Raw genomic sequence first — 23,782 nt, 5'->3', positions numbered from 1 at the left:
GAGCCAATTTGCTGCCTAATTGATTTTTTTTACACTGATTTATTCAACTGTGCAGACCCACAGCTCTGCAAAGGAAGCAGGAGCTGTTTCTTCGGTGCTTTGTCATGGCATTGACCAGAGTTATGCTCAACAACATACCTGGGTACCTCAGCTTACAGTTTATTTAGCCAAAACTAACCAGGGGCGTAGCACCAAATTTTGGGCCTTTGTAAAAGCAGTCTGTGGGCCCCTTGTCCTTCCTCTCTTGATCCATGTCTTCATCATGCTACTTTTGACATTTTTTTTGACAAAGTCAATTTGCTTTCTTGGCTATAGACACAAAATTGTACATTGGTGCTCCCTCAGCATAAACAGTCACTCACTTGGCTCTGGCTGCGTTTAGAGACGAATCATAATGCAGAGTTTAAGGAAACCAATTTGCGCCTTTGAGGAGTAAGCAGGGCTTCAGAGAGCTTCCATTAACTATTTTATAAAGAGTTCAGTCAATCAAACGGTTTCTTCAACTGATTTCAATTTAGTTATCGTGCTAATACCTTAGAAATATCAAAATTCAAGCAGGAGCACTTTTTATTCCAGGCTTTTCGAGGGCTCGCCTTCCATGGTGCCCTTGATAATCAGTCCTACTTTTAATGTCACTAAGACACTCTTGTAACTAACTGTCAGATGCAGAAATCATCCATCTAAATCCGCTAATGGGACAATTTACCAGGCCGACATCCCACTGAGCAGCTGGGAGTCAGAAGCATATTCAGAAGCATAGACTGTATAAATAATTGACGTAGCCAATGGAGTCAAGAGTGACCATGTTTAGACAAGAGTGTGGAGGCATTTTACATAAGAGCCTGTGGGGATGTGCTCTGTTTTAGAGCCAGCCTCCAGTGGCCAATCAAGGATTCACAGTTTTTGGCACTTTGGCACTGGCTTAATTTTTCAGCCTTGCACGGTGCTATTTGTTCAGAAGCTACACGGTAGGTTATTAGACTATTATTTACTTGCACATATTTTGCCCCTATCCTTTAGATCAGGCATGTCAAACCGGTCCACAGGGGGGCCGGTGTGGCTGCAGGTTTTGTTTCCAACCAAGTAGCAGCACACCAGACTTGACTCATTTAATCAACTGATCTCCGTCTTCAGACAGTTGATTGGTCAAACTGTGTGCTCTTGGCTGGTTGGCACAAAAACCTGCAGCCACACCGGCCCCCCTGTGGACCAGTTTGACATGCCTGCTTTAGATGTTACTTCTTAATGAATACTAATTATTAAAGAGCTGTTATTACTGTGTCCTGACAAAGAATAAAACGAATCAATGCTAAATATCCCACCATAAAAAGCCCACTTTTTTCCACATCATCCATAAATCCAATGTCATACTAATTTAAGTCTGTGAAAATCTATCTTTGGTCTTCAACCAGCTTCTAAAATCTCCCAAAGTCCCAGAAGAGAAGGATGACAGAGGCGAGAATCCTTGAAGATGAGGTCAGGGGCATCACACAACAGTGATGAGTAAAGAGATGAATAGATGGCATTAGGAAAGCAGTTATGGTGCTGATGATGTTCTTTTTCCTACAAAATGAATTATATGCACCAATGAGATGACCGTAAAATGGGACATGCAGCAAAAACACGGTAGCCCTCCAAGAGTCATGAGAAATTCAAGCAGGTTACTTGGAATGAGATGTAATGACCCCTGTGCATTTTACAGCCCTCAGCATGGTGGATATAAGTTATTTTGTGGATGCAAAGCATCACTGCCAGAATGCAGCTTCAAAACAAAGGTTTGTTTAGAGAAAGAAATGGGAGGAGAGTGCAGTGAAGTGAAGCATGAGGTTCAGGTAGACAGCAAAGCTCAAAATAACCTATATGCACCATGGCAGGAAGGAGATGTATGTATGGGACTATAAAACGCAGAGAGATGACGAGGACAACTGAGGGATGGTGGAAAGTGAATGCAACAACCAACCTTGGTGAGATATCGCATCCTTGCTGCATGAAGGCGCCCAGGGAGAACCACAGGCTATTAAAAATCCCAAAGTCGTTTGGAGGGTCTGGGGGGCTCTGAGGGTCTTTGGCCTCATCATTCTCGTCCAGATGCCACTCGTACGGGCTGAAACGGCTCACCAGGAAGAGCACCACACTCACGCCAATATAGGCAAAAACTATACACATCCAAATCTCATAGGCCAGTGGGTCCAGGAAGGAAAACACCCCAGGTTTGGACTTTTGAGGCTTCTTAATCATAATGGAGATGCCCAAGCTCATAAAGGGCTTCGAGAAGTCTATCACTTCTTCCCGTACCAACGTTATAGTTAGAGGAGCCACGGCTATGTCCGCTCTCTGTGAAAATGGGAACAGGCACACTGGGAGTTAGTCTCACATAACAAACAACCAACCAAAGTGTTACAAGTTGATTTAATGAAGGAAATATCAATAAAGTCAAACCAATAACCATGACTATATATAAGTCACACTGTCTTATAATCTCATATATATGCCCAGGCACTCAGCCTTAAAGGGGATTCATGGAGTAAAGAGATTGGACACGGTGAAATGCGACAGCTTACTGAATAGACCCATGATAATGCCTGTGAGAGGGATATCTGCCATTTGAAAATGAGTCACTCAGCATTTGTATTGGCTAATGTCTTTGTCTCGATCCAAATCTCCTCCATGAATCAAGCAGAGGGTTGGAAGACAGAGGTGGAGGAGCTTATGTAAGCAGTCCATGAAATGTGAATCAGCCTGTAAAATTCACCTTCATCAGATCCTCTGCAATCGCCTGACATGCTTTTCAATTAGTATCTCACTGCGGTGACTAAACATCAAAATATGGAAATACTTAACACACAAAAAGTTAGGAGGGTCTCAGCCAAAAGTGGCCACTATTCTGGATGTTATAAATATAGCAGAGGCCTTCTCATGGCCATTTTACTTGTTATGATCTCTTTCTATCTAAGCTATCAATAATGGAAGGGCTACAGGAGTGCAGAGTGCCCTGTGAAACAGCCATAACAGCAGAAACTACAGGTGTAAAATTGAAAAAATCTGCACTGAAGCAGTGTTTGCACGCAGATTTCTTCTAAGATTCCAGTCGGCGCTGTTATATATATTTTTAAACATTATTCATTCAGCAGCTGAGGTTCATAAAAGATGCAAATCATCTTGTTAAAGCCAGTTCAAGAGCGAGTGAGCCACGAGACGCATGACAAAACCAGTCTAGCTGATTTTACACTTGACGAAAGGCTTTCAAAAACCCACTCAGTTCCCATTAAAAGTATAACATATTAAACAAAGATGTTTTACATCGGGTGTGTTTTTGCATGACTGAAATTAATCAAGATAATACTTTACAGGATAATATGCATGGATATATTTTACATTGACTAAAAATAGGCCAAGTGGGTTTTTTTTAAAACCTCTCATATGTTCAGATGTGGAGGATTTTTCAATGCATTTACTATGCTTAAAAGTAATCTGAAAAAATCAAAGGGTTAAAGTAGTAATCTCGAAGATTTTCATCTAATTAAAAGTCTGTCTGTCTCAATGGTGATTGAGTCTGTGGCCCACTAAAAAAAGTAAGTATTGTAATATTAATATATTTGCGGTATTATGAACAAGGTGTCAAGAGGGACATTCAGAGAAAAAATGCTGCATTATGTTACTGCTAATGTAATGTGAATATTTCCTACAGCTGCAGCTTCACATTAAAAGTATGTAACTTGTGAAATACAAGGTGACCTTTATCATAAAGGAGTCACAGGAAACACAATGTGTTCTTCAGGGAACATAGCACTTGACAAGACAATGGTCATTTACAGCAACAAGACATGACAGACACAGTTCGCTATTAAATTCCAGACACCCAAAACTGACTTCAGAAAACTACTGGCAATAAATGCAGATTGTGGCACCGAGAGATTAAACATTAAAGCCAGCATCCAGCAAGCACGTATATTCTGGGACTGTGTGACAGGAAAACTTGCAGGCAGCAGTATTCTGTATTCGTCATTCAAACAAAGGAAACCAGGAGACTTACAGGACGTATTCAAGACGCTAGTTAGCCAATTAGCACCTTAACAACTTGATGTTGAAGGAAAAAATGGTATTTACAGGGTGCTAATGCACAATAACACAAACAGTTATGAACCTATTCTGCTCAATGGCTAAAATATTATAATCCTATTTATTATAACAAGCTACTTCTAATCTCACATCTCACACACACTTGACTTAAGCTGTTTGTTTGCCTTCTGGCATTTTCTTCCATTTTTTTTCCTTGTGCACTGAGCTAAACTGCCAATCGGAGTGGTTTCATTCACCAACTCTGCAGTCTTCTATTTCATCGGTCGGCCTGGTATGTCTGCGTGTTAGGTGAAGAGCTGCAAGTAACAGACTGCACATCTCCAACTTACCAAGGTAACCTACTCTCTCTGCAGAAACATGGCATGTGCAGTATAAATTAGATCATGGTCGCTCACAGAATAATGGAGAAAGTCCAGTTATTGCCTGATTAATTCTTCTTTATTAAAACGATAATAGTGTGTTTTGCTGCCCCCCTGAGCTCTGTGACCAGAAAACCACATTTGTTTTTACAACCAGTAACAACCAGTGTTGCCAAACCAACTAGGTTTGAAATCTTCGAGATTACCACTTTAAGTTGCGGGAAATGATAAATGATATAACCCCCTCCCCCTTATGGGCGACACAGGCGGACTGACACTTACCCCATAAACTAGTTCACCAACCATCCCGTTCCACGTCTTGGTCTCTGGATCTCTGGCTCCGTACTTCCCATCCGGCACTACTGACAGCTTATATTTTATCCCCACATGTTTTGCAATTTCAGAAGCTAAATCGACACAGTAGCCTTCATATCTGTCATTTCCATCCATCTGCATATAGTTTTTCTTGTACATCACATACGGAGCTTCCTGTTAATTAGACATAATTTTGAGTTCACTGTGAAGAAACAAACACATCCACAGTGGCCGGACCTCAAGGGTCACACAAGGCCGTGACTGGTACTGTAGCATGCACACATGCTGGGGTGACAAACACACATGTGGGGGACACCAAAAGACAAAAAGAGCAGAGGTTAAAAGGATCTATACAGTATCAGTTACAGGCATGTTACTGGGGGGCTCAACAGACTAAAAAAGCGGGCTGCTGCTGGAGTAAAGAGGCCAACGAGGCCAGTGGGAGGAGCAAAGCATCTAACACATATAAAGGAGGCAAAGCGGGATGTCAGGGCTCCCTCATGCTAACCTCATCTGCAAACTAAATCTTTGGAAATGGGTAAAAGGCAGGGGGTTGCATGTGCTTTGCATCAGCGTGGCACAAGGAGCAGGACAAGCTGAATGGAGCACTTTTCCAGTTCATGAAGTAAACGTCAGTGACAGCAGAGAGACACATCAAAAACATGGAGATTAATTCACTCATCAAACAAATATCAAGTGCAAAGAAGAGTAGCTGTATGACCACATAAAAAGTCATACTCATTCTTACAATTTATTACTATTGTGACAATAAAATAATCTGCTTGTTGCCTTGATTATATCATTTGACTGTTCCACATCACCTCTTTGCTTGGACTTCATTAAAATTAGTAACATGCTTGCCATCAAACCTCTTTTCGACAAACTAATGTCAACTTGAGTATATTCAGCAATGGCGATTTATTCTTGTCATATGGCATTAATATGTTTTTCAGAGGTTCTTTGACTATCATTAAAGGGGACCTATTAAGCTTAATTTCAGTTTTATACTTGTATATAAGGTATCTACTATGTTTACATGCTTTAATAGTCAAAAACACATCATTTACATCAAACTCACTGTGCTATAAAACTTGTATTGACCCTCTGTCTGTTTTGGGCCTGTCAATTTAAGCCTCCCTCCCAAAAAAGCCAAATCTGCTGGGATTGGATACCAGATGCAGGTCTTCCATATTTTGGCATTTATGCATGTAACTGCAGCCACGGACTGACAGTAACAGAAATTAAAGGCACGTTTTATGAAAAATCACCAACAATAGCTTCTAAAAACAACTAGACATTCTCTAGCAGGAATATAATCCAAAATCTGGGACACAATCTGTGAGACATTTATGACATCAGCAACCAAGATTACATGTTTAACTATGATAGCATGTAGCTACATGTACATTAGCAATGTCCTTGCAGCCATGGAATGGCTCTAACAGAGACTAGCAGCACTTTTTTACCATTAAAAATCACATATAAAAGCTTCTAAACAAATTCCAGCAGGAATATGATCCGCAATCATAGAGAAATGAACAACATCAGCAACCAAGATTGCATTGGCAACATGTACGTTAGCAGAATACTTGCAGCTGGGGAAATTGCTGTAATGGAGAAAGTACTACTACCCTCTACTGTTAAAAATTACCATAAATAGTTATAAACACAACCAAGCACGTTCCAGCAAGAAAACGATCCAAAATCAGGGGAGAAATTTACAACATCAGCAACAGAGATAACATGTTTCCCTAATGTTAGCATGTAGCTACATGATCGTTAGCAGTGTACTTTTACTTTACTGTGAGAAATCACAAATAAAAGCTTTTTAACACAACCAGATTTGTTCCAACAGGAACATTATCCAAAACTGGTTAGAAACATCAACAACCAAGTTTCCAAATTTCTTTGACGTTAGTGTGCAGCTACATGTAGAAGTGCAGGCTATGTGATGTAAACACTTGCAGTAGCGTGCCTTAAGCGGATGACCACATAAAGAAATCTGTTCCAAAATGACTTGACACAATGACACACTGTAGCCACAGTACAAAAAAGTAAGTATTGTATCCAGAACGGTCGGCAACTTGAGGGTTTTGCTTACAGGGATTAGGTAGTTTTACATACGTTGATCTCATTATTTGAAACTTTGTCCACGTTGATTATGGACGTGCTTCATTGAAACACTATAAATAGGACACAAAATGTGAAAAAGCATGATAGGTCCCCTTTAAAAGTCATCTTTAGAGGAGACTGTTACGTGATGCTTTCACATCAATGTTACTCCATTGTTGTTCAAACTCATCCGCCTTTACCTTCTCTCTCATTCTGCAGTTGTGTACAATGTTACAAAAAACAAAATGAAAGAGTCGCACCCCATAATAATAGGATGGCCTTTCATTAAATATGGTGTTTTACTTTAAAGTCATGGGATGTAAGAAAAGCAACATGACGTTAATGACATGACTGTGATGTATCTAAAATAATAATTGTCTCTATTCAAATCAAAGGCATGCCTGGCAGTGAGAAAATAATGCAGTGACACTACTCTTCTGTTTTCCCTTCCTCACTCACTTCCTCACTGTTGTACTTCCTGCCTGGTCATGAGGATAATGACAGATTGAAATGAGAATGTATGACTATTACATTCTGAATTTGTCTAAGATGAAAACATAATAGGCAAAGTCAGAAGGAGCGAGAGGCCGTGGTTTTAAATGTAAGATAAGGCGCACCTTATCTTACATTTAAAAATGGCTGATGATTACTAACCTGTGGTATCTGTCTGGAACTATTCTAACTAGCACTGTGTCTAACCCTGAGCCTGGTATACTGGGAGCACTGGTTGTAGAATTAATAATTTAAATTCAGTGCCAAAGAAAATTTGAACAAAGAGATAAACAGCCAAAGGTTGCCGCCTTTGGCTGTTTATGTCCTCCTTGCGCGCAGATCATTTCATGTCTCCGGCGAGACACAGCTGATTTACCCCGCCGCCACTGACGGATTACTTAATGAGAGGGAAACATGTTTACTTACGTATGCACTGAATGTGAATACGATGGTGTCTATCTTTATATCGTTATCGTTACCAAAGCCGTTATTGTGACGTCACTACTACAACAGCCCACCGTAATATAAAAAAACCAAAATGCTTTGGCACCCACACGGATACAGTTGAAACACTCTTTGTGAATCGACTGTTTCAACATGTAGTGAGTGGATGGAAAGCAACTCAAAACAAAATAATTCTACCCTCCCAGGACAGATTGCAACAATGGACACCTTGACCTTGAGTGGCAGAAATCTTAAGGTGAAACATTTAAAACCTGCTTGAGAGTGTACCATAATAGTAGTGACCACAATTGTTCGGTTTTCCACAGAAGAGGACTCGTTGGTGACCTGCTGATCCATTATATATACAAATTTTTCGTACTCATTCCAGTAGCCGATCTGAAAACAACACAGAGGTTCACATTTATTACAAGAAGCAGAAAGACATCTCACAGTAGAGCCTCCAAGTACGTGTGAGTTGGTTGGCTCTATCTGTACAGCAGTAGACATGTTGCCTGATGTAGGATTTTATAAAAAGCTTGTAGTGGTGCTTCTCACTTCACCTGGGCTACACTTCAGCAGAGTAGGCGTAATCTATTCCTGGTTCAGCAAATGCGCTCTTACATAACAAGAAAGCAGCACCAATAGAGCACTCGAAGACTGATAAAATTAATACAAACCTAATAGTCTAAATGTGCTTTTTCTAGTCAGCGCGGTAGGTTTCTCTACTGTTCTATTTATACTAACACATAGCACACACAGTATAATCTAAAACAAAAACAAACACTGGCCTGTGTCTACTGAACCTGAGATGATTCCAGTGGCTGCATTGTGTTTATTTCGGTTACACTCTGATGAATTCAGCCAAGAAGAAGTCGACGCCTCCCACTTCTGGTAGCTATGATGCACAATACTCACTCTGTTGTCACTGCAGATTGTCTGCAGATAGTTTGGATGTGCGGGCCGCTGTGATGTGTGTTGCCTTGTGAGCTGAACTGTGTAGACAGTATGGGGACACCTCCTTTCTGGTGCCAGCTTTTTGTGGGGACCTTGTCAGAGTTCAGGGTTAGGGGAGCTAGCCAAGCCGCGGCGTTGTCGGCAATGTTTTTGCCTTTGGCCTGCCCAGTTAAAGCAGGGCACTGAGGGAGCATGATACATGATGCTAAAAGTTACACTGAAAATACAAATGTTGTTCTTTTTTGCTGCCAATTTTGGTTTTTATTATTTGTTTTTATCATTAAAAGTCAGAAAAACTGTGGACAAACATATATATAAAGTTTTTAGCCCTTAAGGGGGCTGGTCGATGCACATTGTGAGCAGACTTGTTCTAGTAAGTCGAGCTTACAAACTAATCAGGCAGTAGACTGTGTTTTGTTAGCAGCATTGAAGAAAACAGCAAAATCATTTAGTGTCTAAACTAACAGGCATTGACAAGTCTTACAGCTGTCGAGCTAAACGGCTAAATGAGTTTATTGAGAGAGTGCACTTCTCCTCAGTTGGTTTGTTAGCTCATTTAGCAAACCGGGGCACAGAACAAAACAAGTGTCCACGCTTGTTGACAAAATGGACAAAGTGAATACTAATGTGTGCTGTGGCTCTTCTGTGTCCATGTCTATGGCTGGTATTTATTTAAATATAGTGTAAAATTGAGGTTACTACACATTTTTACTAATAGATTTTCTGAACTTTTCCGTAACTTTTCAAGTCACCACGCCCCTTTTTTCTATCTTATAGATAGATGTCAAGGCAACTTGACATGTATCTGGATTAAAATTTTGACTTAGTGCACATGTCTATAAATTGTTGTGAGAAACAGAGTGATTCACTGTCATGCCCCATCGTGAGGTTCCCCAATCCAAGTGGATCAGAGACCCAACACTGTATCTGGATATGGCTTATCTGAACATCTGTATGTGTATAACAATACCCAAAACAACGTTATATTCGATATTCAAAACTTTTCCAAAAAATTTCATTAATTCCAAAACATTTTCAGGCCTTGAAAACAGTTTTTCATAATTTAATAATTTCAAACTTAATTTCATGACTGTGGAAACCCTGTAAAATTAAATGGTTTTTACTGGCTACATAACCAAAATATAAATTCCATCCTTTTGGATATTGATTTCCTCAAAAGAGGACAAAGGATGTCTCTACAGATCTCTATGCCTTAGCACAAAGTAAACATGCAGTTTAAAGTCAGGTGCTCTTTAATGCTACAAAGACAGCTGCTGTTGGGATTTGTGCTGTAAAACTTCTTACAACTAAAAGAGCTGCATTATAGGGAGGTATAATGGAGAGTTTTACTGTGTTGGTGGTTTTGTGTCTTGTGGAAAACGCTGAAAATTCAACTGAAATTCAAAAAGTCACATTTAAATAAATACATTTAGATAATGTACAAAACATCAGTTAAATATAATCTTGCAAAGCAAGCCCACAAATTAGACTCAGCTTGTTTTCTGCCTACACTCAGTAGGAATGTGCTTGTTGTAATTTAAGGTGATTGACAGCTCATTCAGGCATCAGCATGAACCCCTCAGACATCTGATTGGACAGATGTACCACTCACTGGGCTGCCAGTGGTTTTCACTATCAAATTTAAAAGTTTGAAACACATGGCAGCTCTTTTAATCTTTGAGATCTTCTGAATTATCAACTTTAATCTGTTTCTAAATCAGTGTGAGGCCCTGCAGTAGAATTAATGCCTGAGTTTGTAGCCACAACATGCAATTTAAATAGCTGTTGGTGATGTTTTTGAGCCATGTCATCATCTAAACTGCCACTCCCGAAAGGTTTGTAGATTGGTTTAGCATCCATCTGCAGGGCTCGAGTGATTCTCAGTGGAAGTTTTCCAGATTAAAATCTCGGAGGGGATGTGCACTCTCATGATTTGGGCTGGCTTTGCAAGACTGGCAGCGTCTGCTCAAATCAGAACCAACCCTAAAAGTCGTGTGCTGCCTACATGCCAAGAGAAAGTAAAATCCCTTTTACAGAGCTTGTTTAAACTTGCTTTCATGTCAAATGACTCTAAAACATACAACATTAGCATCTTTATCATATGACAATACTTTTAAGAGTACTTCATTCCATATAATTTATGTAATGACAGGTGTTTCCAAGGCTGTGTGCTCACTTACCTTCCTGGGGCCTCCCGACTTCATCTCATAAACATCAATTGTGTAATTAGATCTTCGGCCAAATGTGTCAAACTGGATGTTTCCTGTCATACCTTGTACTTGGACCTGCCAGGTGACAAGAAAAAAAAAATTATAACAAGCTTCTAACATGCAGTAAGTGAGCAAACTCCTCATGAAAACAAACTGTTTCTATATATGGCTTCAAAAGTTCCCTCCAGCGCCTTTACTTGGCAATATGTTTTTATGCTCACAGTCTATTAGGAAGGCAGCTGTTTTGGCAGGCGAACTTGGAGTGACTGTGAGGTTTGTTTTTGGATGAATCAGATCAATATGGAGGGCTGACAATTCTGGACATTTGTGCTAAAAGCAGGGAAAATTACAGATTTTTAAGGCAAGGGAAACATTGGGCCTTATTCACTAACATCTTTTTTATTGTTTTTTCTTAAATTTGTTTTTAGAAAAGTCTAGGAGGCAGACACCTCTTACACATTTAAGAGCAGAATTTCCTCCCTTATAAAGATTATAGTTAGGGCTTGCTCAAGCTTGCCTCGGACCTTCTCTCCTGTTAGGGTCCCAGGACAATGCAAAATGCTGTAAAGCCCTTTAAGTCAAATTATGATTTGTAATAATGGACTTTCCAAATAAATATTGACTTGACTTGGTGGATATTATGTCAGATTCACTGCATGTTCTTAAACAACAGAATTGTTCACACCTGTCATTTATAATGATAAATCCACTTTTCTTTTCATGTTAAAAACACATCAGTTGATCCAAATTAGCATTGGTAAACACCCTGCAAAACTCCATAAAAGGGCAGGGCCGTGTGCACACACAGAAACTAAAGAAGAAGTTGAGAGAATGAAGTCAACAATGCCAAAATGAAAGTCTCAAGAGGGGTGGAACACAGGACTCAAACATAAAAAAAACCCTTCTGTTTTTAAGTGGAGGAGCTTCGGCAGAAAGTGAACGCCAAACGTGCTGTCATATTTAGTAGCTTCAGGAATGGAGATAAAATAACACAGACAAATGCATGTGATGCACAAATACACATTAATCAACCACACAAACCACAAACTCTATGCATTATCGTAGCATAATTTTGAGAGTGGGGATGTGTGGGGATAGAGACGAGCGCCATGGTGCTCTCCAAGGTTCGTATGGTATGTAAGTCTGCGTGTGTTTGAGAGAGACAGAAAGAGGGAGATAGAAGGTTTTCATCAGTGAACTATTTTAGGTTACATTTCTGTAATTAAGTTATCAAAACCAATTACTCGGAATGCTACTTTTTCAATTTATGTCCCATCTGAACCGCCTGTGATATTTTCTAATGCCATCAATCACAAATAATTAGATGGCATGGTTTCCTTTACCATAACTGATTTGAAGTGTAAGTAGCATGCTTGTTTTAAAAGGCCATTATGCTTTTTTTTTTTAAATGTAAATAATTATTTTTTTAAATCCTATAAGTTATTAAAATATTATTGCAAAATAAATCCAATATTGTTATACAATTGTGGAATTGAAGAAAACATAATATCCAATTATTCTGCACAGACATGTTAGCACAAAATGTGCGTAAGAGTGCTCTGTTGTGTGCATAGATTCTGTTCTTACCTAAGATCACAGAAAAATCAGAAAACATTGGTGATTTTCAGAATCTTGGTGAAAAATGTGTAAAATGGTTTTGAGAAGAAATTTCATCTTAAAAATGGTTGGCGAATGAGGCGCATTGCTTTCACTTTTTCCTGAGACAAAGAGATGAAATCAAAGTTGATATTTCAAAAATAATACTGTTTTCAACATGTTGTATGGAATGAAACATGGTGCTGTTACAGCTCTTGTGCCAGAGGGATAAAATCCATAACTTTTGAAGCTGAATAGAGGGAAGAGTGATATAATCTGAAGATTAAACCGTAGGGTAAATCAAATCAAAAGCAGAGCTGTTTACAGAGACAGTGAACACCCCTCGGTCTTACCATTTTGAGGGCTCTCTCTATGTCGATGCCTTGGCTCCAAGGCACAGCGGGGTTGGCGAGGCAGTCGCCCGCACTCCCCCTGCGAGACACGTCCACTCGCTGGCGTCGAAGATACCGGAAGGCCTCAGCGATCACGAGGATGGCATCGTGGGTCAGCGCTGATGTGTACTGAAATAAAGGCCAAAAGAAACCCCAGTGACGCACCACTGACATCATGCAGACTGCACTATCAAAGCAAGGTTATCCTCTCCGCAGCAGTGCTCAGTAAACACAGAGAGCAGCGCTACTGATGTAAGATGTAAAAAAAAAAAAAATCAAAGCATTGCATTATGATTGACATAAGAAATTGTGCAAGTGTGAAAGACGCTTCTGTTCAAGGGCAAGCAGGTGACAAGTTATTTAAGCAGTGAAAAGATTCAGCAGAGTTACTACCTTAAAACTTGAAGAGAGAGACAGGGAGAGAAAAAGTGTCTTTGAAGATGCTGAATTAAATGTAACTGCAGCATCGGCGGCTCTGCCTCACTGACCTTCAGTGGAGTGTTTTTGGCTTCTGGAAATTCTCTTTCATCCAGGCGCTCCCAGCGCTGGAGGAACTGCTGGACGATGGAGCTGTCTGGGTTGATGATCTGGAAGCCTGTGATGTTGGCTCCACCAGAAAAGACCCTGTCCAGGCTCATGTTGGAAAAACCCTGAGAGCAAAGAGCACAAGTAGCTGCGAGAGGGATGAGGGATCATTAGCAGCAAAGAAAAAACTTCTTTCGCTTGCCCATCATTATAGTTCTGTTTAATTACTGCAACCAATTGTTAGTCTATCGTAACTACATATTGAGAGGTTTGACTACACTACAGAGAGTGTTGCATTTCTTTGCACTGCATTGCATCACGCTGAGCGGTGTTGTTCTGGGCTTTGTTGGATTGTTTCATGTAGAGAGCTCTCACCAGGTTGGCAAGGATATAATGGTATCCTCTGCTGTTTTTTCCCGAGGTCACCACCTACAAGTCGCAGGAGGAGACACACAGTGAGTCACATCTCATAACACGGAGAACATTTGGAGGGCTGAGATTCAGAAATGACAAAGACCTTTAATTTCATAACAGAGTAGTTGGTAGAAAGAAAGTGGAGGGGGAAAAAAAAGACATTTTAGAGAGACATTTGCAGAGGGAGCGCGTGAGCACATTTGTACATTTGTGTGTGTTTGTGTGAGACACACACAGAGAGGGGAGAAACTGTGATGACAGCACTTGTTCCTTTCCATTAACTTCAACATGTAAAATAAGGTCAAGGCTCCGGCAAACCTCCCTCCCTGTCTCTCTCTCTCTCTCTCTCTCTCTCTCTCCCTCTCTGCAGCTGCCTGTGCTCTACAGTCTGCCTCTTCCTGCTCCGCCTGTCTCAGTCGCACACTAGACTTAATTAAACCCAAAACGTTGTACAGCACCTGTCTGAGCGAGCAGACAGAGAGAGCTGCACTCGCTGATTTCTTTAAACTTCCTCACCAGCCAAACCGCTCTCACTCTTTCACACGCATTTTCTTTCTCCCTCAATTCTGATTCTCCATCGCAGAAGCTTCAAAAGATACTGCGGGGGTGGATAGATGCTTTTTTTCTCCCTGTCTTTTCACTTTCTACACTCCCCCACAATTTTGATATAAGTGTATTCAGGCACTGAAATCAGCTAAATGTTAAATGTCCAGAGTGATAGTGATATCATGTTGGAGAGATTTTATAGAGGACTTGAATATAGATGAGACATTTTTACAACAGCACTGAAACAAGGACATGCATCCCCGTGGTACATTTCTAGTGCTATTTCCATATTTTTCATTTCGGCCGGGCGTACAGTGATGCAAAAATGTTCCAGTTTTTTTATTCAGTGCATGGAGTCTCACATCTGTGCACTTTCAACTCCTCTGCTTACTCCTGCCTTAATGTCTCCTAATTGTCTCTAGAGAGGGAATGTCCTTGATGCTCCAAGGTCGGCCCTCCGACCGGCTTATACACTCTGACAAATTTCTACAATAAATCCAATTACCTCTCTCGGAAGTGCAAAAATGATTTCATTGTGTTCGACATTTTGCACCTCTCACTGCTGCCCCACATTCTGCGTTTCTTACTCACAAGCAGAAATTCCTGGAATCTTTTCTACTTATTGTCTTCCAAATTGTCTTGAAAAGCTTTTCATTTGCAGTAGTGCAGCAACACAGTGAGCACTAAATGAAGCTGCAGTGCCTGCAGAGACTGGGCTACAACTCCCGTTTGTCACCAGCACACTCAGGCAGAAAGCACAAGACTTCACACTTCTATATGCGCATCCAAAACTGACACCTCAACTGCTGTTTCTGACTGAAACCGCGTTTAGCTGTTAGAAAATAAGCAATTGTAAACATTTATTGCTTACTGTAGCTGCGAGGCACATGAAAACAAATAATAACGTGGGAGTTTTTGTGTTTTATTTGGCTGTCTACTGGAGGGGTAAAAGTTATAATGAATGCCAGGAAAGTTCATAAACACATGGCAGGTTTTTTGGTTTATTAAACCACAGCTGGGAGTCAAATGCTACAAGCTTCTGCAGCCAATTTATCACAAACTACAAAGTTGATAAAAATGACAAATGACAAAAAGGTTTGTATTACAAAGTGAAAAGCATTACAAATGAATCAGCAGAGTGCTATGAGTCTTAGAAAATTAGAGCTCTGGTGTTTTGTTTTTTTTTTTAAATAAAAATCGTATCAATATTGATTGTAGTGATGGAAGTAGGTTGTTGTACTTCAGCAGCATAATAAAATTCCTGAAATTCAGTTATGGCTTTCAGTTATGCTATGCCATGCCAAGATTTTCAGTGACCCTATCTCACCAAACCTATAAAATATTTTAGAAGTGCCACTACCAAAAAATCATATTGCCTCATAGTCATTCACTGTTGATTTTCATGTGCATCTTGTTGACAGGTTGGGCTTTTGTGTCAAGTATTTCTTTTCAAGACAGCCTGAAAATGTTTTGACTTGGAGAGAAAAAAAGAAAATCCCCTGACAACTGCATTGGCACTAAGCACAGAGACTGACAACTATTTTAAAGTTGGGATATCTGGTTGCTAAAACAGGTGGCATTTGTTTGATTCTGTCTGCATTTACACAATCAATGAATGAGCCAACTCCAAACTAAAAATTGTACAACCTCTTCCTGACATACATGTATTAGCTATAAGTATAGCTACAGAACATAATGAGAACAGTTAATGATCACACAAGACTGAAATCACTAAGTTCCTTCCAGACATTGGCACCAACAAAGATTTTGGCCAGATGGGGGAAAATCATGGGATGGCACCACAAAACCAAGAGCTATAACTGAATTTCATGGATGCCTTTATGCAGTGTAAGTATGTAAGTTAGTTGAAATCTATGTTATTATGAGAGTTACAGAATAACATCCTGATATACTTTTTTTTTGTTATTAGTGTTACTAATTAGCCTATCTAATGTGCATAGATAAATAACAGCACAGTTAAAATTTTGAGTTCCACAACAATCCTGTATTAATGTATTCTGTATATACATGTGATTTAGTGTTCTTCAAATAGGCTAGTTGACTTTTCCGTAAAAATACAAATATACATTTTGAAGGAGTAAACTGATTGTATGCAACAAGCATTTACTGGGAATGAGTCTTCTCAAGCTTAAAAACAGCACACAGAGGCCTCTAATTGTTTTTGATTATTTTTACGAGGGAGGCAGGCACCGATTGCAGCGCCACTGCTTACTGTTGCAAAAGCTTTGAAAGCTTGTGCAAAATGCTCCGTTTCCACTAAATTATTATCATTATTTTCAATTTGACCCTGGTTTTACATAATTAGTCACTGTGTTTTCATTGTGAGCATCTAAAAAAATCACGCTAACACAAGAGTTTCTACAAATACACAATGGAATTACATAAGACTTATCATATTGACAACAGATTAAAGTCAGAAAACTTTGTAAATTGTGGCCATATGCAGCTTTTGTAAAATAAATAAATGAATATATGTTCACACAAATAGACTTCACAACTGATTGGCTGAGCGGTTCTTAAAAAATAGTAGGTAATGCATGTTCACCATTCTATTTAATAAATCCTCTGAAAATAAACTAAGTCTGAAAAATACCTTAAAAAACATGAACCAGTTACATACCTCAAGCGATGTTTCTGCCACTATGTGAGCAGTACACATGTTCTTGTAAAGGATTATTTCATTTGATTTGCTGTGGGATTTGCTCCATCCCTCTGTTGGCAGTGCTGTTCTGGAAAAAAGCATCTGGGCATAACAAATATTTTTAGGATCCTGATGCTCCAGTTTCATGGTCCCCTGGGATAATCGCTTTTTGTGAGTATGTGAAACCACCGGGATCCTGAGGTCAGGCACTACCGTCACTGAGAGACCGACACTTCTATTGTCACAGGACCTGTATCTTCCTCTTTGTCAAAATCCATTTCTCACAAAACAGCTTCTTCAAACAGCTCAGGGGGAAAGAAGACCCGCGGCCTGTAAGCGAGAGGGAACCTGCAGCACTGATTGTACCGACTGGCTCCTACATTTTTAATGCTCATTGAATGGAAAGGATAGTCTAAGTGCCATGCCCTGTCATCCTTTTCCTACAGTTAATGTGCTCATCTGGCAACAGTCCAAAGTGCATCTGCGATGAGTCAAACCAAGAGGGCTAAATCATATAAACAGCTCCCAAAATGCGGTTGGCTTTCATGATCGGTAATCAGTTAGCCCAAAACATGACATGTCCTTACAACTGAGAAAAGGACAACTATTATATTTTCAGCTTAAAGGTACCCTGTTGAGTTTTTGACCACTGGTCACGCTATGGTGCAATATTTTTGAAGCCCCTTTCACATATGTGCTGCAGACCTGAAATTATCTAGACATTACCCGGAGGAGCTGTGTGTGAGAATGTAAATGTCCATATCAGCTGGATTGAACATTAGACAAACGTTATCCTGCCAGCTCAAAAATTACAAAGTCCATGAAATGTCCAGTTGTGCTTATGTGTTAATAGAGCAAGAAATGGTCAGGAGAATTCACAACGAGTTGATGACGTTGCTATCACAAGATTCCAGATATTACAGTCCGTCACAACAAAAGTCCAGTGCTGGCTAAACGTAAACCTGAGCTGTACACACTCTTAGCTAACTGCAATGAAAATTCCCAAGGGGTATTAGTGTAGGTGTATTGGTGTATTGTGATATGTGTATTCTGGCATATTGTACTATATGTATTGCAATATGTGCACTGTGGTATATGTTATCATGTATGTATTTTTGTAAATGTCCTGTAGTATGTGTATTGTAGTATATGTTATCATGTATGTATTGTGGCATATGAACTATAGTATGTGTATTGTAGTATGTGTGTTGTAGTATGTGTGTTGCGGTACATGTATTTTATTGTGCTTTCCATGTTTATAGTGCATTGTGGTTTTATGATGTTTAAAATTCAATATTTTAATAACTTCATAGGTCTATATGTAAAAGCCTAACTACAGACACAGGTTCAATTAGCAATACCTATATACTTTTTATACAATATTTCAGTGTCATACTCTGTATTGGAAGTATATTAAGTTGCATCGTCTCTATCAAATTAAATAAAAATCCAATTCAATGTTCACGTGAAACCGTAAGAAAACAAAAAGTGTCATTTACATGAATACAGCTGACCACAGCTGACTGAAAATTTCTCGTTGCCAAGATGACAAGATTTGGGAACTGAAGCTTGGGAAGCTGAAATGTAAGGAACAGTGGGAAACTGTTGTTTATGACCAAAGTATGCAGTGTTCTCCATGTCATGTCCTGCATGCTCTACCCGGGCGCCATCTATCACCTGCACCACACAGAGTATTTCCAGTGAGCAAGAACACTTCTGAAACAGACACAGACCTCCTGTTGTGTGTGACGTGTGAAAGGGAAACTCCAATTTCCAATGTCTAGACCTCATTCTCCAGAGACTGTCAAAAGTTCTTATGAGAAAACAAATTAAGAGTGAGTCTCTATTTTGCTTGAGATACACTCAGGCGAATAATGCAATACACATTCCTGTATTGTTTCATGTCTTGTTACTCTTTCGACTGCAATTAGTGCCGATAACATGCCAAGAAACCCAGCAATAAGCCTGCTAAGGGGAGAAATAAAAAGACTAAACGAGAACGTAAACACAGGTTTTAAAAAATGCAACAAAAAAAATCAGCTTTGCAAATGTTTTATGGGGAAGGAAATAAAGCACATTCAACACCACTGTTAACTCTCAAAGGCATACCAAACTCCACATAGCACCTTCATGCTAAGATTAGCTAACTGGCTAATGTTGTAGCCTCATAACAAACAGATTTGAGAGTGGTATCGATTTTCTGATGTCAAATGTCAAAATATCCCTAGCCTTAGACTCCAAATCCAGTGTTGTTTTCTTATCTTTAAATCCTACACTCTGCAGTTAAAAATAAAACACAGCACATCATCCTCCAACCGCCAGAAGTGCGATACAAATAAACCCGGCACACAGACTCCTGCTCCATCTTTACCTTTGTATTCACCTCTCTGTGGACGATATAATCAGAAATATGGAGCCATCTCCTCACGCTGTGGAGCAGACAGGAGGAGGGACAGACAGAGAGCAGTTGTCTCAGGTCTCAATTATCTTTATTTGCCCGTCCTCAGGGCTCCTCCTTCCCGCCTGTCCGGACGCGCAGGTCTGTGCTGTGCCGTTTGAAGCGGGCCACAGCCGGGCCGGGCTGCAGGACGATCAGCCTAAATATTCCTGCGGGAATCGACTCTAATTAAGGAGACTGGAGCCACAGTCCTGCACAGAGCTGGATGTCTGCCCAAGTGCCTTCAAGAGGATTTGACTCTCTTCCCACTGATGGAGGCTTCTCTTTGTTACAGTGATTTGTCATCTGCCTTCTTCAGAACTGGAACGGGCATCCTAAGGTTGATGACTGTCCCTTTTCACCAGTCAACTAATTATTGTTACGCTACTCAAAACAGGGCATAATGTGAGGAGGGATTTAACTGTCAAAGAAGTGCATTAAAGACAGAAAACACAGCAGAGGAAGGACATGGCTGTGGATCAGTTAAACATGGCTCCAAATCCCCTATTGTGAGCAGACCTTAACATAAAGCTCAATCCTTAATGGAGAGTAGTTATGAAACCTCTGGCTTTCTTTCTGCCTGCACCTTATACAAAAAAATACACAATATTTTAGACAGATTTTGAAGAAAATGTTAAGAGTCCTTGCTGATTTCTAGTCTTTGTATTAATATTTAAAATGTGATTAAATATAAAACTTCCCTTCATACTTCATTGAATGGATTTGGTACACTACAAGCACTTTTTTTTGTTTTGTCCCTGGGACCGTGTGCAGTCTGACAGTTTAAGCGTCTGTTTTTTCTCTCCTTTCAGCAGCCATCAGCTCCATACTTCTGAAGTTCACACAGTCTTCTTATTGAATGCCAATATCAACAAAATAAAAAAAAGTGTATGAAGTTGTAATGTCCTTACTATCCTTGTTGCAGTTGTGCACTTGCCAACTCCCCTGCTTGCGCATGTTTGATGTTGTTTTTCATTTTTTGGTTGGTTTTTACTCAGACTTCTCTGGGGTCTCCTTTGGATGCCTGGGCTACAAAGAATACTCCACAAAAACTTCCTCTTTTACAGTCCAATGTTTTTCTTTGTTCAGAAGCCATGTTTTCTTGTTTATAATGGAAGCTAAGGAAAAGGAAAAGAAGGGCTAAGCACAGATAGTTGTCTTGTTGCTGCAGTCAGTTTACGGGGCATTGCAGTTCATGCAGTTCTTTCACATTTTTATTTGCAGTTGGAGGTGAGGTTTCATATATAATAAATTAGCAAGGACAACTTGGAAAATAAAGGACAGGAAAATACAAAGGACAAGTAAATGTAAAGTGTCCTCTCCTGAAAATATATATTAGGACCCTCATGACTAATCATTATTTTAGTATAGTCTGAGGTCAGTTGGTCAGGGTGACTATAATGTTCATGGTTTTTAGCTCCTTTTTGGTTATAACTGCACTGACAGTAATCTAGAAAGGTGCCAGAGAGTTCACTTCATGGCAGTTATGTTTTGTATACTACTACCTTTGAAATTTTTAAACATGCCGTGTGTGCAGGTTAGTGCACGTGAGTACCAGTGTGTCCCACTGGCTAGCTCATCAACACCACTTTTCACTGCGTGTATACGGGGACCATGACAGTGTTATGGCCGACATCAGAACATCGTATAATGTAGCCCCACCCTTCCATTATCCCAACAATGTTAGCTCTGTCAGCGCTGTTGCTGCTATTAGTGTTGTTTATGGAGTTAGCACCATAACACTAAATATTGCATACTTAAACAATGGCACAATCTCTTTAGAGTGTTTTGAAAATTACATTATTTACATAATTTTCCTCTTTTATTGATGCATTTTTTAATTTCTATGGCACAGTATTGACACTAAATGACTATACTCATTCCTGCTCTCTGTAGTCCAGACAAAAGTGAGCAAAAGTATATGTGTCCATGCATTCCTATGCTAATGCAGGTAAAAGATGAAATACAAACAAAACAAAGATCCTCCTCAGCTAAACACATTCCCCTACAGTACTACTAGTGACCAAAACTGCACTGGTAGGCTTCAAATATTTTTAAACTAGAAGTTGAATTTTCACAGACAGAGGTTTACACAATTTTTAAACCGCACTGCAGCAAGCAAATATTGCGCCAAAACTGTCAACTTTCTATCGCTGAACTGACTCTGTATTAGATCCTGTAATCACAGTACAGTAAACCTACTCTTTATCAACTGTGAAAGCATCATGGAGTTACCTATATATACATTTTTAGCCATGTTAGCAGCTTGGCTGTGGGGATGCCAGTGTTAGTTGGTCAGTCCAGACTACGGACTGACGGACGGACTACGGATTTCCATGAAATTTTGTAGAGACATTTATAGTTTTCATTGAATAAATCCTCATGACTTTGGTGATAGCTCCACCACAATATTCATATTTTTAATTTTCAGTGAAATGTCTCAAAAAGTATAGGATGGAGTGGCATGGCATTTTGTATAGATGTTAAAAGCTGTAAAAGACAATTTCTTATTACTTTGTTGATCCCTTTACTTTTCATATAGCACCGTCAGTAGGTCAGTTTCTAAATACTTTGATTTATGACCGCATACCTGCAAAACAAAATGACTTCCCCATCAGCCTCAGCTGTGCTTAATGTTTAGGGCTAATTATCAAATTTTAGCATGCTAACAGGCTATACTAGGAGGGTGAACATGACATATTGGAAAATATCACTAAATAACCTTAGCATGCAAGCATGGTCACCGTGATCATGTTAGCATGCTGATATTTGCATAATGCTAAAAGCACCGCTGTACTTTAGGTATATTTGCCTTTCCTAGTATAGCGAAGGCATGACCCGCCCCTACACTCTTTCTGATTGGCTAGTACTTGTTGTCTTTGTTGGTTGGACCGGTTTGATTTAGGCAATGGGATTGGTATGGGTGACATTCTTACCTTAACCCATAAGGTAAGAATGTCAGGGTTAACCAATCAGGGTGAGGCAGAGTAGGGCCTAGTAGGGTCATACCATCACTGTCCTAGAAACGCAAATATGTGTACTTTAGTAGCAGCCTAACACAGCCACTAGCACAGCTGTTTAAAAAATCTGGGACCAAACAAACATTTAAAAAAACCACCCCCTCAAGAGAAAATATTTATGCTACATAAACCATTAGTTCTGTCACGGCCTTAAAAACCAACGCCCACGCAAAACCAAACTACTATGCACATACAAGACTGAATAACATCCACACAGATGTAATCTCATCCCTAACACACCATCTTGTTTTACTATCCAACTCTCTGGGAGTGGAATTCCAGAGCACCTCTGGGCGTTCAGCACTTCTCCTATTTCCCTCCAAAGCACCAGACAGGCAGACTCACTACATGGCTCAATTCCCACAAGCTCTCTCTTTTTCTCTCCCTCGGACTCTTTCACTGTCTGTCCACTGTGCAGGAGGAGGCTGGAGGTGACTGCTCCTCTGGCAGCGATTATACATCCACTGTGCCTCTATTATTGATGAGAAGCCTTAGAGGTGTTTATCGCTCCGTCTTTACTTTAGTGAAGGGATGAGACAGACTGATACTTTTAAAGGCGGTGAGAGAGCCGGCAGGGGAGTAAAAATACCCCACAGCACACTTATCAACAAATAAAGCCCTGTAACAAGTGAAACTACTCTGACTAAAGTAATTAGCGCAAAATGAATGATGGCTATCTGCAAATGAATTCATGTGTAATACACTTGGTAAAAAATAATAGCCGCAATGCAGGTATAAAAAGAATTTCATTTTGATGATTTTAGTGTTCACGAGGTCAAATCCTAAATTCTGGTTGCAAAATAAATTCTGTCCAGAACGTTTGCTTCCTGATGCCTGAGTGATCTCAGTTGTGTTTGCTCACTCCTGCCTTTGTGAGAGATCTTCCCTCAGGCTAGGAGGGTAGGCTATTTATAGTAGGCTCATTGTTGTTGCTGTTATGGGACAGTGTGTCCTACTTACACTGGGAGCTGATATTACATTAAAGCAAGTGTTGATGTCACAGCTCGTACAAGGAATCCATCTCGGGAGACGTGGGTCCGTCCTACCGCTCTCAAGCATCTGGAGAGATGCTCGTCTGACAGATGCTGCCTTCAAGGCCACCACTCGCATTAATCCGCCACAGTAAAGAGATTATGATTGGATCGGCCTGACGTGAACCCAAATGACCTCCATTATCTGATTCCATAACTAGAATCTAATATGGGGGCAATTTGAGAACATTTG

At 40.0% G+C, this 23,782-nt stretch overlaps 1 protein-coding gene across 6 annotated transcripts in view; it reads right to left on the bottom strand.

Moving 5' to 3' along the window:
• Window positions 1-23,782, bottom strand: part of gria3a (glutamate receptor, ionotropic, AMPA 3a) — an 89,125-nt gene that overhangs the window by 22,525 nt on the left and 42,818 nt on the right. For 5 of the 6 annotated variants that reach the window (XR_015778974.1, XM_088088734.1, XM_088088735.1 and 2 more), the window contains exons 5-11: window positions 13,855-13,908; window positions 13,443-13,604; window positions 12,916-13,083; window positions 10,937-11,041; window positions 8,091-8,198; window positions 4,722-4,928; window positions 1,961-2,334 (exon numbers count right to left, since the gene is read on the bottom strand). Coding sequence is in view for 5 of the 6 variants with exons in the window: in XM_088088734.1 (XP_087944860.1) it covers window positions 1,961-2,334; window positions 4,722-4,928; window positions 8,091-8,198; window positions 10,937-11,041; window positions 12,916-13,083; window positions 13,443-13,604; window positions 13,855-13,908 (1,178 nt within the window). In the remaining variant the exon portion in view is untranslated. The remainder of the gene's footprint in view (window positions 1-1,960; window positions 2,335-4,721; window positions 4,929-8,090; window positions 8,199-10,936; window positions 11,042-12,915; window positions 13,084-13,442; window positions 13,605-13,854; window positions 13,909-23,782) is intronic. The other variant, XM_088088733.1, reaches the window with a different exon arrangement.

This window comes from Plectropomus leopardus, chromosome 15 (genome assembly GCF_026936395.1).
Source record: "Plectropomus leopardus strain MGB_pleo_1.0 chromosome 15, ASM2693639v1, whole genome shotgun sequence".
NCBI classification, from domain to species: domain Eukaryota; kingdom Metazoa; phylum Chordata; class Actinopteri; order Perciformes; family Serranidae; genus Plectropomus; species Plectropomus leopardus.
Note: the sequence above shows the minus strand (reverse complement) of the source record. Positions and strands in the feature narration are given on the sequence as shown.